The 19,564-nt window shown below is 34.4% G+C and overlaps 2 protein-coding genes across 4 annotated transcripts; one reads left to right on the top strand and one right to left on the bottom strand.

Annotated features, from left to right (window-relative positions):
* The first annotated feature begins 1,453 nt into the window (after positions 1-1,453).
* On the top strand, positions 1,454-6,867 carry LOC106756452 (cellulose synthase A catalytic subunit 7 [UDP-forming]-like). 2 transcript variants are annotated; one of them, XM_014638889.1, is made up of 13 exons: positions 1,454-1,563; positions 1,642-1,837; positions 1,935-2,071; positions 2,212-2,251; positions 2,525-2,627; positions 2,710-2,964; positions 3,167-3,512; positions 3,858-4,106; positions 4,217-4,429; positions 4,557-4,728; positions 4,815-5,014; positions 5,268-5,621; positions 6,086-6,867. In XM_014638889.1, the coding sequence occupies exons 1-13, from the start codon at positions 1,489-1,491 to the stop codon at positions 6,671-6,673; spliced, it is 2,928 nt and encodes a 975-aa protein (XP_014494375.1). In that variant the 5' UTR covers positions 1,454-1,488; the 3' UTR covers positions 6,674-6,867. The 2 variants fall into 2 exon arrangements, with proteins under 2 accessions (XP_014494375.1, XP_022634617.1); XM_022778896.1 differs by having other exon boundaries at positions 4,818-5,014.
* Positions 6,868-10,959: 4,092 nt separating this feature from the next.
* On the bottom strand, positions 10,960-19,257 carry LOC106756502 (methyl-CpG-binding domain-containing protein 11). Of its 2 annotated transcripts, none has more exons than XM_014638964.2 (3): positions 19,121-19,257; positions 18,812-18,905; positions 10,960-12,172 (listed from the first exon to the last, which is right to left on the bottom strand). In XM_014638964.2, exons 2-3 carry the CDS (start codon positions 18,896-18,898, stop codon positions 11,339-11,341), a joined length of 921 nt encoding a protein of 306 aa, XP_014494450.1. In that variant the 5' UTR covers positions 18,899-18,905; positions 19,121-19,257; the 3' UTR covers positions 10,960-11,338. The 2 variants fall into 2 exon arrangements, with proteins under 2 accessions (XP_014494450.1, XP_022634618.1); XM_022778897.1 differs by having other exon boundaries at positions 18,812-18,903; positions 19,015-19,202.
* Between the last annotated feature and the right edge of the window lie 307 nt (positions 19,258-19,564).

The following is a 19,564-nucleotide window of genomic DNA, read 5'->3' on the forward strand; positions in this document are numbered from 1 at the left end:
TTTTTGATTTTTTTTGCGAAATTGAAATTTATCGTAAAAGTTTATATAAAAATTATCCATATACTTTTAAATGTGTGATTAAGTTTTTTATGGCCTATGTAACGGAGAAGATATAATTTAAGTTTACACATGGTACACATGGACATTTTATTGCTTTTATTATTAATATATTATTAAAATAAATATAATACTAAATAATACTTCATTGCTTCTATATCCCTATGTTTCCTTGTGTATAGTTTCTTTTTGAGAATTTTGCTTCGTATTTTTTTTCATGAGTTTGGCTTGATCTTCTTTTATTCTTGTTTTCTTTTTTTTTTATGATATGCTTCATTTTATATATATATATATATATATATATATATATATATATATATATATATATATATATAGTTATTTATATGACATATAATTATTTATTAATAATATTAAATATTCATATCATTATTGTAACACTTTTATAAATATTTATATATACGTTATATAATATTATGAAAAAGTTATCATATTAATATATAAATATGATAATTTTTTAATTTATCATATAAAATAATTTTACGTGATAATTGTGATATATATCATACCAACCTTCATATACTGACAAAATATTATATCTTTAATATAAGTAGCAAAAAAATTATTTATTTATTTTCTATATGTGAGATTGAATGAACACGTTTGAAGGGATCATCCTCACTGTATTAATATATTTGCTCAAAACATTCATAGCCCAAGTCTATAAAGATGTATGTTTTATTAATTAATTAAAAAGCATTGATCATGTTGCCTCATGGGTTAGGATGTTGCTAATTTCGGAAGATGGGTTCATATCATATGCATATCTTCATGCAGAATTTTTTTAATGTAGCTATCACATCTTAGTTTTTACAAAATCAATGGTTAAACTTACCTCAACCATGATGCTAATATGGAATATAAACAAAGTGAGAGTTTATATTTTATTATTGATGAAGAAAACAGATGGCTACTTCCACATTTTACACATCAATTTCATGTTACCAAAAACTATAGAAATATCAGAATCCTGAAAAAGATTGAGTTTCAAACTATGCAGCAGCATGATCTGAAATTAGAATAATGATAATCTGCATAATAAAACGTCAAGCATTAGGAACAACGTAAGTTTCTCCAGTTATATAAACATTTTGAAACTGAAACATGACATGCTCATTCTACCTACGAACCTTAACAAGGAAAGAACTTTCACTCATCACCTCAACAGATGCTAAAGATGTGTCTGCATCAATCTATATTTCATATACACAGATTAAACTCTAACCCCAGTTTCAGTTTTTATTTTGTTGCAGTGTATAACTTCAACCTTTCAAATCAAAATTAATCCCACAACCATCAATAGTAGCCTTATGTGGACACGTGAAAAACGGGCACATGCATACGTGAGAATAGATATATATGCAAAACCCAACCTCTCACAGATACTTGCACTGCTTCCATTCCCCATTCACCATGGAAGCTAGTACAGGTCTTTTTGCTGGTACTCCAAACAGCAAAGAGCTTGTGGCCATTCAAGGACACGATGAGGTTATAACTTTTTTCATAATTATAAGGTAACATTTTTTGTCTGTTTGAATAACATAGACCAACCTTAATTTGCTGCAGCCTAAGCCGGTGAAGAACTTAGATGGTCAGCTCTGTGAGATATGTGGTGATTCTGTGGGAGTTACAGTTGAAGGAGACTTGTTTGTAGCTTGTGAAGAGTGTGGTTTCCCTGTGTGCAGGCCATGCTATGAGTATGAGAGAAGGGAAGGGACTCAAGTTTGTCCTCAGTGTCATACAAGATACAAGCGCATCAAAGGTTAATTGGAAATTTAGCTACTGTAATGTATATGTGTATACCTTTTGTTTTGTACTTTGTAACTTATGTTTTGATTGATATTTCTTGATGTGCAAAGGAAGTCCAAGAGTGGAGGGAGATGAGGATGAAGACGATGTGGATGACATTGAACATGAATTCAAGCACGAAGAGATGCAAAAGGGAAACATGATCCATGGAGATGATGATGGGAATTCTAAATCGGGTTTAGCAAAGGTAACTCTAAGAAGTACGAATAATTGTATTCTACAAGCATGCAGTTTACGTATATGTAGTAATAACTTAGAGACTTTCATTTTTATTCTGGTTGAACAATTCGTTTCTACAGTACTTTAGATTAATTGTATAACTCGCAGGTGAATGGGGAGCTGCTTTCTACAAGTGCGGGAGAACCTGGTATGTTTTGGCCTTCTCTTTTAGAAGTTATAGGGAATCTGCCACACTGAGTGGAGTATATGCAGTGATCTTTTGATGAGCTAAAGTTTGTAAATCAAGCCAAACCATATATATGTGTATGTATGTATATAATTGTCTGATGCACTGTCTTTCCAAATCATATTTATTTCTTTTGAGTTTGTGATTTGATATCATGGAACTTTTTGAGGATAAATAAAGAGAAATAGAATGAAGCCAAGACGCTTATCATAATTGACATATCTTCATAAGAAGCAGGTGCAAAGTTGGATGACAAGGAGAACATAGATGAGTGGATGTTGCGCCAAGGGAATCTGTGGCCTGAAACTGATGCCTCAGTTGATCAGGAAAAGGCCATGTAAGCACTAGAATAGCCTTTGATATTTAGGAAATTTGTGATTCTGCTTTAATGTATTGTGATATGATATACCATGATGCAGGAAAGAGCCATTGTCAAGGAAAGTAGCAATACCATCAGGCAAACTCAGTCCTTACAGAATGATGGTTGTGGCTAGATTCCTCCTTCTATTACTTTTCTTCCAGTACAGAATCTTCCACCCAGTACCTGATGCAGTTGGACTATGGTTCATATCTGTAACGTGTGAAATCTGGCTTGCATTATCCTGGATGATTGATCAGATTCCCAAATGGTTCCCCATTGATCGCGAGACATATCTTGATCGTCTTTCAATCAGGTTAATTGTTCTGAATTTCTCTGCAGTAAAGTAAATGGATGTAACTTCCAAGAGCAAGACTTGCGCAATTATAATGATTGAGTCAGAAGTTCATGACACTAACATAATTCTTAAGAATACAAAGGCATTGATATGATTGATTGAGTTTTATTAGAGTTGGAAGCTAAATTGATAAGCTAAATGTCTACAATTTTCTCTGCAGGTTTGAACAAGAGAACAAGCCGAATATGCTTTCTCCAATAGATATCATTGTCACTACTGTGGATCCAATCAAGGAACCTCCTCTTGTGACAGCCAACACTGTTCTTTCAATCTTGGCCCTGGATTACCCTGCTGACAAAATCTCATGCTATGTTTCTGATGACGGAGCTTCCATGCTCACCTTTGAAGCTCTTCAAGAAACTGCTGAGTTTTCCAGAAAGTGGGTTCCTTTCTGCAAAAAGTTCTCTATAGAACCCAGAGCACCAGAAAAGTACTTCTCTGAGAAAATAGATTTTCTAAAGGATAAGCTTCAATCCACTTACGTAAAAGAACGGCGTACTATGAAGGTTAGCATTAACAGTCTTAAACTTTAATTCTTCCTTTTAAAAAATATATAATTGAATATTTTCTCTACTATTTTCTTAATTTGATCCCCCCATTGGTCTTTGTGTAGTCACACGCTAATGCTCCAAACTTTTCAAAGTTAACAATCTAAACAATGTTATAATTCGAATTTAATCACTACGTACCATATGGCTTTGTTATAAGTCATAATTCGGTGAAATAGCAGTGACTAAATTTAGGAAAGGTCAAAGGTAGAACTAACTTTCAATTTAGCAATTAAACTCTTCATTTATACTAGTTCGATGGGAACAACAAGGCTTCATTGTTTGTTGGCACTTGCATGGCAGAGAGAATACGAAGAATTTAAAGTGAGAATAAATGCATTGGTGGCTAAATCTATGAGAGTTCCCCCAGAAGGGTGGACTCTGAAAGATGAGACACCATGGCCAGGAAACAACCCCAAAGATCATCCAAGCATGATACAGGTTCTTCTTCCACACAATGTTGGTAATGAACTTCCTTGTCTTGTCTACACATCTCGTGAGAAAAGGCCTGCATTTCAACACCACGGCAAAGCTGGTGCAATCAACGCCTTGGTAAGCATTTCAAGCACCATAATTTCTCAAGATTAATTTTTCTCATTCTCTTGACGTGAAGCTAAAAGAAGCTTTCATTTTTGGCCTAAATGTTGCTGCCGAATTTCCAGCTTCGAGTATCAGCAGTGTTAAGCAATGCTCCTTTTGTGCTCAACTTGGATTGCAATCACTACGTAAATAACAGCAAAGTCGTGCGAGAGGCCATGTGTTTCTTTATGGACATACAACTTGGGAATGGCATTGGCTTTGTACAGTTTCCACTAAGATTTGACAGCCTAGATAGGCATGATCGTTATGCCAATAAAAACACTGTTTTATTTGATGTGAGTGCTACAGTTTTGGCACTGAATTAATTCTCGTCCTACACCCTTTTTATCTCTTCTGAATTCATTTATTTCCTTCATTGGGGTAGATTTTGATAGGTTACATTTTGTGTTTGTTTTTCTGCAGATTAACTTGAGGTGCCTAGATGGAATTCAGGGACCTGCTTATGTTGGTTCAGCATGTATCTTCAGAAGGAAATCCTTAACTGGCAGTGACTCACCAGTGTCTTCAAAACGCCCAAGCATGGTGCAAGTACACTCAAAACAGGATGAGAATGGAGAAGAAGCTAGCATAACAGGTGATCATAATCCTTTGTATTTATCAAAAACACACAAAAGAATCATTTTCTTATCTCCTATATCTCGAACTACTCTTCTTCTGCAGCAGCAACAGATGAGGAAAAAGAACTATTGAAGTCACAGATGAATGATGAAAATAAATTTGGGAAGTCCACACCTATCATGAACTCTTCATTAACTGAAGAAGGTGGTATTGATCCTTCTTCCAGTCAGGAAGTCTTGCTTAAAGAAGCTATTCATGTCATGGGTTCTAAATATGAAGACAGAACTCTCTGGGGATATGAGGTATTCATTTATATGCAATGTAAATATAAGTTTTAACACTGCCAATCAATTCCAAATTATCTTTGATATGACACGCAAGATAATAATTAGAAAATTCATCAAATTTATTAGTTTTGTGTGATTAGATGATAAAACAAAAGCCTTTTACACTATTCATATTTGTCTCTGTAAAAAAGTTGAAGAAACTTAAACAATATAATAAAAGTTATTTGAAGTGGTAGATAGAATGGTGAAATATTTTTGGAATGCACAGGTGGGTTTAAGTTATGGATCTATAGCAGCAGATACTCTGACAAGTTTGAAGATGCATTGTCATGGTTGGAGGTCTGTATATTGCATGCCCAAAAGAGATCCATTCAGGGGTACAGCTCCTATCAACCTCACAGATAGACTCAACCAGGTGCTGAGATGGGCAGTGGGATCACTTCAGATCCTATTCAGCCACCATTGCCCTCTTCTGTATGGCCTCAGTGGTGGAAGACTCAAGGGACTCCAAAGGATTGCCTATATTAACAGCACTGTCTACCCCTTCAGCTCAATACCCCTCCTAATATACTGTATCGTTCCTGCTATATGCTTGCTCACTGATAAATTCATCACACCATCGGTATCATTTATTTCCTTCTATTTATTATATCACTACTTTCATTTGCTTTATAGAAAAAAAAAGACACATTATATGTCATTGGATAATCAGTAACTTCTAACTTGCCAACTTGTAAGATATGTCTAAATTAAGCAGTCTAGACTAAATGAACTGTAATGCTTATGTTTGTTGAACATTTCTTAAACTCCAAATAAAATGTCAAATTACAATGTACAAAAATAAAAAACAGTGATACATGAACACCTAACTACATTGTATAAACACTCTTCATTTATAGTTCTCATTTCTTTTTATCACATCATCGCTGTTCCTTTCTTTCCCGAAACAGTATTAAAAAAATACTGTTGAGAAAGTGAAAGATGCTTTTTGAATGGTTTAAACAGTGTAAAGATAACTTTTTGATTGTTGGTTGGTTTTCTGCCCATGAAAGATTCATTGACAGACGAAGAGTGATTGATTTCCAGGTTGGCACCTTTGCAAGTCTAGTTTTCACCGCATTGTTCATCTCAATCTTTGCCTCGGCGATTCTTGAATTGAGATGGAGTGGAGTTAGCCTGGAGGAATGGTGGAGAAGCCAGCAATTCTGGGTGATTGGGAGTGTGTCTGCAAACCTCTTTGCCGTTGTGCAGAGCATTATGGGAGCTCTTCCACTGGGTAGAGTGAACACAAACTTCAGCATTGTATCAAAGGCTCCAGATGATGTAGAGTTTCGTGAACTGTACACCATTAGATGGACTGCACTTCTAATACCTCCAACCACCATCATAATAATCAACCTCATTGGTATAGTGGCTGGCTTCACAGATTCCATAAACAGTGGAGAACATTCTTGGGGAGCACTGCTTGGGAAACTCTTCTTTTCTTTATGGGTTATTGTCCATTTGTATCCTTTCCTTAAAGGTCTAATGGGTAGGCAGAACAGAACACCAACTCTTATTGTCATATGGTCTGTGCTCTTGGCTTCTATCTTCTCCTTAGTTTGGGTGAGAGTTGACCCTTTTGTGTTGAAAACCAAGGGACCTGATGTCAAGCAATGTGGAATCAGTTGCTGATTCTACTTCTCAAGAACCATGTAATTTATTTACAACTATTAAGAGTGAAACAACAATCTAGGTCCACAGAGATTAGTAATGGTAGAGCAAATTTTTTTGAACCAAAAAAATTGCAACATGTCCTTGCGTTTTCATTTTTGCATTTTCATTAAATGAAGAGAATGGAGAGCAATGTACTTAATTTTTCTAATTGACACAGAAGTGTTACCCAGGATTCCTTTTTTGGCTGCATGTGACTTGAGATCCCAACTTAAAATGGTTATTTGACTGACTGAAATCAAAAGAAGACATTAAACCTAGCATCGTCATGAACCAACTTTTGCAAAAGCTAACCAAATTAAAAGTTTATTAATCAAAATAAATTCTCAATTATATATAATTGAAATTTTTACCATCAATCAAAGTACATTCTCAATTAGTAGCAAAAACACATTTAATCATATGAAAATTCCTAAATTCAGTCAAAGAACATTCTCAATCAAACCTAGAAACTCTTAAACTATATTATCAATATGCATATAGATTCAAACACCTTGTGATGTAGAAATCATTACTTGAAACTTGATTGAGAGATAAAAGACATATAAGAAGGATAACTCTATTCTTCACACATGAGTTAACCTTTTGAATTCCCAAGAAATCAATTATGAAAGATATAACTCAAGTCAAAATGTATTTATTTCTCCCCAACTCTATCAAGTGTTTTTGGTTTGTGTTTACGCTCAAAATATCTATGTAAGTAGACAGACACCTTTGATATTTAGCAAGACTCTATTATTCACATACTTCACAAAAACATGCAATTAATGATCATGAGGACTTTTAAAGGTTGTAATAAGGTCAAGGCAAAGGTAAGAAAATTTTTGGAATTCTTGAGTTTTTTTTTTTTTTTTAAATAGATAATGACACTTGATTTCTAAAACCTACTTTATTATTTGATGCTCTATCAAGGAAGATTTTCCTTTTTCCATTCTCTTTTCCATTTTTTTTCTTTTTTATTTTCTTACTCTAACTTTTTATCTTCCTTTTTGCCATTTTTATTATCTTGTGAGTGACATACTCACCCACATATTTATTCACCACTTAATTCTAACACAATCCATTGCTCTGTCTTTCTTCCTACTAAAGATACTTTGATGCTTAAGTCGGCTCATGTTCAATTAGTAAAAGTGCCAACAATCATACTTGTACATGGCCAACCATTAGTTGTGAGTCGATCTTGCATTTCAGCCGTTGTGCTCCCAAGTCCTTGGCTGGTTTATTTGACACTTTAAACTTTAAAACTAATAAGTGTTCCATGCATACCCCATTTGGCCTTCTAGAACAATGCACGCTCCTCCTCCCCTTTTGTTTGATTATCCGCCCACATACAAGGTCCAATAGGTGTCAATTAGTTTACTTTGGGATCCCTGCAGCTCAAATGCAAAGTCATTTGATTGGTCTGGATGACTAGCTAGTGACTTTGAAAATGGGCCTAAGTCATTTGTTGGCAAATAACAATGTTAGAGTGACTTTCTCGACCAATAGATATCGGGTCTCAACATCTTGTATACCTCCATGTTCCTACCTATCTGATCATTGAAGATCTTATCCTTTAAGCAATGATAGGTTGCACCTACATTCTTCAGGTTGAACGACATCACTTTATAGTAGTAATTAGTCCGCTCGGTGATGAACGCAATCTTCTCTTTGTTTGGGTAGTACATGGGAATTTGGTTATGTCCCAAATAAGCATCCAAGAAGCTTAGCACTTAGTACCATAAGGTGCAATCTAACAGTTGATCGATACTGGGGAGAGGATATGCATCATTAGTTTCGTTCAAGTCAGTGAAGTCGGTGCACATTCTCCATTGATCGTTTGACTTCTTCACCAAGACCACGTTGGAAAGTCAAGTGGTGTACTTGACTTCCTAAATGAATCTTGCTTTGTTAAGCTTTTCTGCCCCAGCCTCGGCCTCTTTTCACCTCTCCTCCCCTAGCTTGCGTTTCTTCTACACTAGTTTGGCCTCTTTGAAGAAAGACAACTTATGGGACATAACTCTTGGTTGGATTCTGGGTATATTCGTCGATGTCCAAGGAACAAATCTTTCTTTTTTTAGGAGCATGACCAATAACATTTGTTCAATGTCCTCTACTTAAGTCATTAGTTAACTTAGGGACTTGATCATCCGATCGACTTATCTTCAGACTCTTGGTCTCTACTTATGGCTTCATCCTATCAGTGACATTTGATTTGGGATCTAGATCAACCATCACCACCTTCGATCGGTGAACCTTCCAAAGGGGTTGTATGGTGTCACCTTCAGACTGACAACGTAACATTCCCAAGCTACCTTTTGACCTACATGCATCATTCAGATTCGACCATTATCGAATGGAAACTTCACGACTAAGTGTGGCATGCACATTATGGCCTCAAATGTGTTTAAGCATGACCAACCCAACAACAAATTATAGGATGTATTACCCTCCACCAATAGGTACCAAACTCATACCTCTTGATTATCCCTCCTTGAACCTATATGATCCTTGGTGGGCGATCTTTGCTTTTGTTCTTGCTCTGGCTTTTGTACTTGGTCGACACCCTTTTTCGCCTGATCCTATGGTTTGTTCTTTTATTATTATGCGTTAGACTCTATTGACAAGGTGGACTTCTGTCTAAGCAATCCTTCTTCACAAATTGCCTCAGGTGGTCTGATGAGCTCCTCGATTTTATCCCTCCAGGTTGAACACACTTTTGTGGTATGAACCAGATTTTAGTGATAAAGATAATGCTTGTTTCCATAAGCATTAAGAGGAGTCGACTTCTTCCTAGGAATGGGCAATAAGTCGATATTGAGTGTCTTTTCTAATATTTTCGCTCAAGGCACACTCAACAGGATGTAATTGTTGAAATGAGGACCCTTCGGTATTTCTTACAGAAGTGCCTCATATCCTCAACCTGCATATACTTGGTTGCTCTCTGCCTCAACTCGTCCATGTTCTCAATGGGCTTCATACATAAGTTGTCGATGAACGGTTATAGTCGTAATCTTATAATCAAGTGGTACATGGCCATATTCGTGTTGAGGTCTTGTATTTATAAAGACACCTTTTTTGAACCTTTCCATGAAGGCCTGAAGGGACTCCACTTTCTCCTGCCTAACGTGTTAAGTGATATGGTTGGCTTGTTATGACCTGAGCTTTGAATCTTGCTCGAATAGTCACAAAGCAATCTATTAAATTTGCAATAACAACGAGAACTATGTTAAACCTTCACCATTTAGAGAGATGGTAAAAACCATGCACTAAATGGCATTTCTCGTCGTGTATAATGTCATTTGGTTCATAAAGATCTAGATGTGTTCACAAGAAAATATCAATAATATGAAAGAAAATTGACAAGGGGAACGAAGATTAGAAAAGAATATTAAAAAATATTTCTCTCAAAATTTCCTTAAATATCTTTCTAAGTAAAATCGTACAAAAAAAATGTTATTTCTTTCTAAGAGTTTTATAAGTTTGTGTTAAGATGATTGTTAAAACAAAACAACTTTTACTTATATTCCAATATATCTTAAAACAAACTTAATTAGTTGAGTACATGTTAAAGTGCGATTGAAAAGATAGAAACAAAACTTCAATCATAAAATCAAATTTTATAACATATGTTACATTTTCTAAGCAAATAAAAAAAATTACAACTCATCAACTTGAAATGCTCCCCTTAATTTGTAAACTCCCTCTTTCTTATCATCAAAAACATATTATTCATCCCTGAACATTATCAATGCATTTCTCCCTTTTCTTTAAGCATAAAGTCATGGACAAACAAAATGACAAAATCTAGTCAACCTTTTCCATGTCTTCATCATTGGATGATAAATAGACCAAGTAGTTGGCACAAAAGACAAAAGCAAGAATGTAGTCATTGCTTTCCATCGAGCAGCTTCATGAAGGTCTCTGGTGCTTGAAGGGCTGTTTAAGAAGAGCACCAGCAGCATCCAAAGCGGCCTTTAGACAATGATTCTCACCCCAGAGAATAGAAGCTTGAATCTGAGGCTCAGAATAGAAAACGTTTTATCTTTTATTTTCAGTAGTTTATTATTTATCTAAGAAAAAAGTTCTGGAGTACGGAAAAATGTCAATATCCATTTCCTTTTCCATTAAAAATTAGATAATACCTATATCAATCAATACTGTCTTTAGAAGTTGGAATGAGTTCAAACAATTTTTTGTGGGTTAAAGGTTTAAAAACAGAATAATTCATAATTAATCGCTTTCACGTTATTTAGAAAAGTGAAATCATCCAAAACCATGGAACAGAAAATAGTAATTCCATATGAACCGTTGTTCAACCGACCAAATTACTTAGACAAGACCTACCATAATAGCATAAGACTAGGATATTTAGGATCACTGCCTTACATATGATTGAGGTCCATATCATACATCTTACCTCATGTCACAACAGCAACTACAAGCTACACATCTGTCCAATACATGCACAGATGGTATATTACATGGCTATGCTCTATAACTGTATATTGTAGTTTCAATAAATAATCAGATATATAACATTAACAAAAACTACAGTCATCTTCAAACAGATTTAGAAGGGTCAGAATGAGGAGACGCCTAGAACTTATTAATCTATTGCCTGCTCCAGGCTTTTACCTCACCAGTTCAACTCCCATGATTGCCATTCTCAGTCAACTCAGCTTCAACCTTCTTATTTATCTCATCAAGCTTGTCATGTTCTTCACTATTCACTTTCGTTCCTTCTATTTTCTCAACTTCTTCAAGTTTACTAGTACTCTTGATGTATTCTTCTGTATTCACTGCTTCCACTTCAACTGTTTTGTCAGCAGTACTGCATGTTTCAGATTTCTCGGGCTCCCCAGACCTGTGATATTCTTTTGTCTCTTCCCGTGGTTGCCCAATCTTTTCTTCATCATTTCTCAGAGAAACTGCACCCTCAGTTCCTTTGTCAACAACTTCATCTTTCAATGCGTGTAATTCTCCATCAGCAGCATTGGATTTTTCCTCATCATTACGTACCTCAACGTTTTCTCCAGCTTTAGCATCTCCATGGTTAGTTGATTTGTTGATATTTGTATCTTCTGCAGTCTTGTCATCTTGATTTTCCGTTACCACATTATTTTCCTTCTCTATATCTTCATCAACCTTAGCGATTTCATCATCTGCTTGCATCTCCATTTCCTTTGTGTCCTCTTCTTTTTCCTTCTGGGAAGTTTCTTTCTGCGAAGCTGGTGTTCTTTTATTACGTTTCTTTGGGGGTTCGCTTTCTGTTGGAGGAGCTGCCTTCGCCTTCTCACTGATTCTTGCAGATCTTCTTGGGGTCTCACCAGTGCCCCAATCAAATTCTGATACAGCCGGACCACCAGGGTGTGCCTTCAAATATTTTTCCAACTGCTTCCTGTTGTTGATCTCCTCTCCTGTTGGTGCAGTGAACACAATCTCATTTTTTTTTGGAGTACCAGCTTTCTTTGGGACGAACTGCAATCAAGTACAGTATTTGATTTGCTAATTATCGTCTTACAGGAAAAATCAAACAAAAAAGAACAATCATAATACAAGATTTTGCTTGAATTATTGTGTTAGGAATGGGGACAAAACTATGAGGAAAGGGGAACATCCTTGAAGTGAACAGTAAAGACCAAGCCCAAACCCGTGACCAGATAGAAGCCCAAGACTAATACAAGGCTTATTAAATATTAAAATGTACAAAATATTAAAGTACTTAAATGTAGGAATGGGACCCTTTGACCTCAAGCTTAACTATGATTCACTTAACCACCTAGACATATTAGTTATGCTCGCAATGTTTAGAAAAACAATTTCATTTATTTACTTCCAAATGCATGGTGTGAATAATTTAGGAATGAATTGAATGAACAAAATGTTTTAGTTATTACTAAGAACGAGAAATTTCTCTGCTAGGGTTTTTCCTTTGAACAATTTGGTCTTATCAAGAATTAGTGACCATCCTCAAAACTTATTAAACATCTTTTCTTTGTGGCACTTACCTTTGCATTCTCATTCTTTCTAATTGCAATTCTACAACTCAGAATCTTTAATTCCCAATACTGCAATTTTAGGGTTCAGATTTCTTCAATTTACGTTCAATCATAAATTGAGTTTCACATAACCCTTTTTAGTGGTTTAGGTATCAAATCGCAAACTTTGACCTCGTATTAGAACCACCCAATTTTGAGTTTTGTAATGTGTTGCGTCCACATGTCTTAGATCCGAAATTTATAGAGGCATAGAAGAAACATCATCATCTGATATAAGAGCTTATTACTAGGGCTACTTTTTGCACGTCAATTTAGTGGGAAATAGGGCTGCTTATATGCTGTTTCTGCAAAAAAAATAAAATAAAATAAAATTCACAAAAATAGCCACAGAAATTTGATTGCTTGAAGGCTGCCAGAAGTCATTACACTGGCAGCCAAGTAGGTGTTACAAAAACCCTAATGTTAACTGTTTGTTTAAATCCTAATCTGAATGAATTATAAATTTTGATTTGGAGGTTGATTTGGTGCTGAAATTTACATCAAGTCTGGTCGAAACTTGTGGATAATGAAAAAAAGGAAGAGCAAGTGACACAACGTTTGAAATTGGTTCAGAAGATATTTTACTTGGGTAATCAAGCTCTTTGAAGCTTTTTTTTTTCTGGACCTAGTGAACTCAACTTATCTTAACTAAGTTTCCCTGTTCTAGATTCTTGTCTATCTTGTTCTGTTTCTTCTTTGTTTTTCTTGTTTTCCTAAATTATCAATTTTCCTGAGCATGAAGTGTCTTCTCTAATTTTTGTTCTCCCGTAGGAATCATGTTTGTCTTGTTTATCGGAAGTGAAATTGTTCTTCGCTACTTTTCTCTTGTTGGTGCTAAAATTATGTTTCAAATCTAGTGATTTCCACTCTCAAAAGTAAATCCTGATAATAGATTATTTTGATTATTAATTATTGTACGAAACTTAAGTGGAGAACAATAGGAAAAAGGCAAGAGTCTTGCATTATTGAAAAGCCAATATGAGTGTAAATACAGAGTGGAACCGTCCACTAGAGTGTAAACACATGAGAAGAGTGGTAAGATCCCCTACTTTTCTTGACAATTTAATTTGAAGTATGACAAAAATAAATAATATAGAAAACAGATTTGAAAGATGATACCAAGAAATAATACAAAAGTTGAAGGAACTCGATGAAAAAGAGAGAGAAACTTAAGACGAGTTTAGAGAAAACAAAGAAATGCTAAAAGGGGAAAGCAAAGAAAGGAGAAAGAGAAAGCCAAAAGAAAGATGGTAAAGAAAAGAGATTAAGAGGAAAAAAGAGTAAAGGAGTTCAGAAAAAAGAAGAAAAAGAAAAGTTAGAAAAAAACATGAGAAGTGGAAGAGTTACTTTAAAGTCCTCTAGTGGATTAACAAACAATCCGTAAAAATGGATTGCAGAATTTGATCCCTTCTTCTATTTCAAATTATGAATCTAACTTGTATTCAAAACTACTAATCATGTGAATCATTTTGTTGTTACCCAGGGAAGAGTTGTATATTAAGGAGCAATGGAAAAAATAATTTGAAGAAAAGAAGATGAAAAAGAACCAAGCAAGGGGATGGATGAATATGTATTAAATACTTAGTCCTTTAGCCTTAAATTTAATCAAAATTGTATGGAATTTAAAGAACATTGTTCTTAGATTTTTGTTGCTTTTGAGGAAGTTTCTAATATTTGCATTGGATTGACTTAGTTGTGAAACTTGAAAATAGTCCATTCATTTTAGTGTTGTTTGATGTTTCTTTAATAAGGTGTCATTTGTCCTTAAGAAAGATCTACAAACATTGATAGTAAGAGATTTGCCTCATAAGATTCAAATCTCGATTTGGATAGATTTTATTTTTTAGATTACTGAACATTTGCGTACACCCAACACTTATTTTTGTTCGTAGTAATTAAGAACTAAATCTGAAATCCAATTCTCAGTATGATGGGTGCATGGATAAAGGACCAAGAAGGCTTAAGATTAGAATAAAAATTTTATTTTTTGTGTGGCGTCTTTATTGGGCCTTTGTATTTATATTTATATTTTATAATTAGAGGCTTTTATGGGCATTATTTTTGTTTGTTAATTAGATTCCTTACTGGATGGGTAAAATTAGTGGATGGGCATAGTAGTCTTAGTCCCTAGTATAAATAGGCTTATGTTAACTTTTGTCATAGTTTAAGACTCATTTTACAAACGAAAGCTTTTGGTTTGTGAGAAAAACTTTCTTAAAGTTCTTGAGTAGAACTTTTGATTCGTATCTTTGAATTGCTAATTCAATGTGACAAATCATCCTTTACTAATTAATCATTTGTGATTGTTGTGTCTTCATTATCCTATCTTCTTCCTTGTTTTCTATTTTCTTAATCATTCAGTGGACGTTGTCAAAAACGATTCATTCTCCCTAATCCTTGGTTAGACGTTCATCACTTTCCTCCCAAGACCTTGATGGAACCAAACCTAGTCATCATAAACATACCAAGAACCTAACCCAAATCTTCATAAGTGCAAGTTTCTTTCTCCTAACTTCTCTCTTAAGCCTCTTGAAGCTTGAGTGGAAAGATCAACCCCCTTTTCAAAACCTTCAGCCAAGGTTTACATCATTAATATTAATACAACATCAATATAAGGTAGTTTTCTAGGGTATCTTCCAATCACGTTCAGATATCATCCCAATAGTATTATTCACAAAACTAATAGAATCTGGTATTTTACTGCAGATTTTAGGGATATCACATGAGGAGCAAACTCCTCATTAAAGAACCCAGCAACAAAGAACATAAAAGAAACAAATAAGGAAAGAAAGAAGAATACAGAGGAAACATATCAGCATTTTAAATCTCAAAAAGTGGCACATTGCAGCTGACCCCAAAATTGCTTTCTGAAACATTTTTTTAGTTCATACCATATAGTATACATATAAATTCTAAACAACAATAAGTTTACTCACACTTTATGACATTCATAATTACAATAAAAAGTCACAAATATCTTAAGCAAAACAAACGAGTAAATACTCTAAAGAAAAGTCAAATACAAGCTTCCTAGATAGGAAACATCAACCATCAAACAACATCTTCGAAGTCCAAGTCTTAATGATTTTCACTACTATTACAGCTGTAAATTTTATTTTTGGAAACTAAAATCTGAAAATAGCCCCCCAAAGTATCACTAACTTCTCTTCTCAGAGGGTATTTTGGAGATCAACACATGGTGCTGCTATCCTGTTCACTACAACTGCTATTCAAGTCCCTACTTGGTCAACCACTGCTTCTACAGAAAACCACTCTGCTAGCCGCCTATAGAATGGTATTTAAAACATTAAAACAAACTACTCTCACGAAAGATTCTTCCTATCTCCCCCCTCTCTCCCCAAACTTGCTCATTTCTCAATCCCTAATGGCACTATCACAGCTCTCCACCACCAATCTTTTAACAGAAATAGACTATTCGGTTAGAATTTTTCACTTTCTTAACTGAACTCTTATTTCCAATTTTGTATTAATCAATTTCTTCTTTCCAAATGTATCAGGATTGGCGGCCAATCTGATGTTGGGCCATCATAAACATTTTAACGATATTGCATATACATGATTTTGTAAGAAACATTTCAATGCAAATGTGCCATACAGCCTCTAAAAATTTAAATCTAACCAATGCATTATATCAGTGAAAAGAATGGCCTGTTGAATTTTTTGATGTCCAGTAAATTTATCAATTTTAGTCGTTAAAAAAAGATCAGATAATTGACTTGCTGATACAGGGCTTGCATAACTTCTTGAGATCATAAATTATAAAACGACATATTATGTTGCATCTATTGCACTAAATGTTAATGATTTTGTCGTATATTCGTAATAGTTCTACCTTCTGTCAATGTTGTGATATATAAAGCAAGTCGTACTCTGATTCCAATGGCAATATGTAAAAGATATATTGCCAAATATAGAAAGATAACCTCAGTCACAGCTTTCAAGGAAGGTTGTTAAAATCAAGATCCAACCAAGGATCAAGAGGGGAATGAAAACTCATAACTTGGGGATTGTAGCAAATATTGTAATATCTTACGTTCCCCAATCAAAACAATACATAATGTTTAATACTATTATTCTTTAACTTATTATATCATACACTTTTAAGTACTTATTGTTAATCAGTTTATTATATATATTGCTTTCAATAATTTATTATACATTTAATACTGTTATACTTTTTGTTATTATTATTATTTAACTTATTATATTATATTAATGTTTTACATTAAAAAAAAAAAAAAAAAAAAACTAAATTGGGTTCAAATTGAATCCCAATAAATAAAACCAGAAAGATGAAAACAAAAATACGTGTGAGCTTAATTCCCCTAATACCCTAGGACCCTTCTGCTAAGTGGTAGCGCAGCAGCAGCTATGAAGTGTAAGTGCAACCCTAATCCCCCAAGGACCCACCAACTTTTCTTCTAAGTGGTAGCTAAGTACCCGTGGCATCTATGAGAGTCAAATTGCAACCCTAATTCCCCATGACAGATGGCAGAACACAGATGTGGGAGCGCTATGACTTAAGCGGCAGGTAGAGGGTGGCGATGGAGGCCATCCAGAGATCAAAGTGGAGGAGCAGCTGCTAAGTCCACAAAATGCCATGATTTTTGCAGCAACTGGTTGTATTACGGCTGTGATTGTGACAAATTCTTCAGGAGCATTGGGGGATTGCTCTGCTCCACCGCCCCATGATTGGAGTTCAATTGACTCCTAAGTGGCTAACCCATTTTTCTGTCTGCTTTGATTAGTACGGAATTTCTAATCCATGATACATGACATGATGAGTGCAATCACACAATCACACAATCCTAACAACAGTAGCTTGGAGTCCAACCTAACCAGCTTAGAAGAGCTAATCTAGTGTAGCACGCAGCTTCCAAAATATTTTCCTTATAACCAGTCATTCAATGAATTTAGAACAACTAAAGTCAAGTAAGAAATACTGAATTATTTTATGCAAAGTAATTTCATGTGGGATGAATGCTAGAAAGAATTCAGAAAATCAGCTTGGTGTACTAGAGAGATGGTACAACACTACAAAAACATAACTTTGAGAACAAAACTCTGAGATGAAAAATTACTTCAAATCTCATACATGAAATGATTTTAGACATTTTCCAAATTTGTGTAGTTTCTCTTCTTTTCTCACCTCCTTAAAAACCAATCAGAATTCCACAATAATAAATATTTGCAAAAAGCATCTAGCAAAACACAAAATGCTGACTTCATTCCAGCAATTCAGTGTAAATACTTTTGTTTCTTTCTGAAAAGCTATGCTACATATTCATTTATCATAATGAAAAAAGGAATTTATTTCACGATTGGTACACACTTTACTTGTTTCTGGAGGGAAAAACAATCAACAAAACTATTCCAGCTCGAAAATACTAATCATTATCCCGCGATAAGCTGCCAAATTCAAAACAAGTTTAATGCAATAAACAAGTATGCTGGAACAAAAAAAAGTCAACTCGAGTCCAGTGATAACCCCTTATTACTAATTGAAAAACATAAAAATCCAAAGCCAAAAACATTTTCATTCATGTCAAAATTTCAATATAAAGACGTTAGTCCTATAAATAATACATTACCAATTTCGCATATAAAGGTTATAAACGTGTCTGTGGATACATTTGCATAAGACCCACAATAGAATCAATCAAAACGCATTTCCGGATATGGAAAATATAAGGCGAGACCAGAGAACCCTAACAAACAATTGACACTCGTCTGTTATAATTTTTCAGGATTATTTCATGAGAATTTTGAAGCACGTTTATTCAACACAGACAATTCAACACAAACTAGCAAAAAGTACCTAAAACCCTAATTTATGTAAAGTCACAGAGTATTGAAATCACGCAGTGGAGACCGAATATGGCGAGAGAGAGAGAGAGAGAGAGAGAGAGAGAAAAAAAAAAAAAAACCCACATTGAAGCCAAAGCAAGAAGGGGGGCACAAAACCCGTCTATTAAAGTGAATTAAGTAGCGAATCCCATGAAACAACTAGTCAAAGCGAATCAGAGCATTAATAACAGAAAGAGAAACAGTGTCAAACCTTCTTCTTCCAACCAGGTGGAGCAGGTAGCTCCAAAGTGAAAGTTTCCTCGCTAGCATCACCCTCTTGCTCTACTAAGTTCGTCATTTTTCACCTGCAAAATCCAGTAACAGAAATTTAAAAAAAAAATTATCTTTTTCAAACAAAAAAAAGGGGGAAAGAAAACAATAACATAGGACCAAGGAGAAAGAAAAAAAAAACAAACTTTTTTTTTGCTACAATTTTTTTTAATTCCGGTGACTCTGAAATTGAGGAATTGTAATGCTTGGTGTTGTGTTTGAGATCTGAGGAGGAGAAGAGAAAGGTTACCAAGAAGAAGAAGAAGACGTGAGTTGGGAGTTAGGACACAATGCTGAGAAGTAGTTGAGCTCGCATCAATTTGTGTGTTGGGCACTGAGTAGGGTCATGGTGCTCTATCTCTTGCCACCTGTCCTCTTTCTTCTTCTTCTTACCTTTACTTGTGTAGTGTAGGATAATATTTTTATAGGATTAAAATGTATAATAAATAATTTAATTATACACAATTAAAGTTATGATAAAATAATACTTTAAATACAAGTATTATATTTAAATTTTTCATCAAATTATTTAATTTATTAAATTAAATTATTTTTAACATTGTGTAAAAAAAACTAATTAAATTTAATTCAGAGATAATGATAAAACATAAAAAAAAGGTTATGTTAACATGATAAAATCTCCCTTTAAACAAGAAAATAGATACAAGAAAAATAATTAATTAATTGTGAAAAA

Source organism: Vigna radiata, chromosome 2, assembly GCF_000741045.1.
Source record: "Vigna radiata var. radiata cultivar VC1973A chromosome 2, Vradiata_ver6, whole genome shotgun sequence".
Lineage (NCBI taxonomy): Eukaryota > Viridiplantae > Streptophyta > Magnoliopsida > Fabales > Fabaceae > Vigna > Vigna radiata.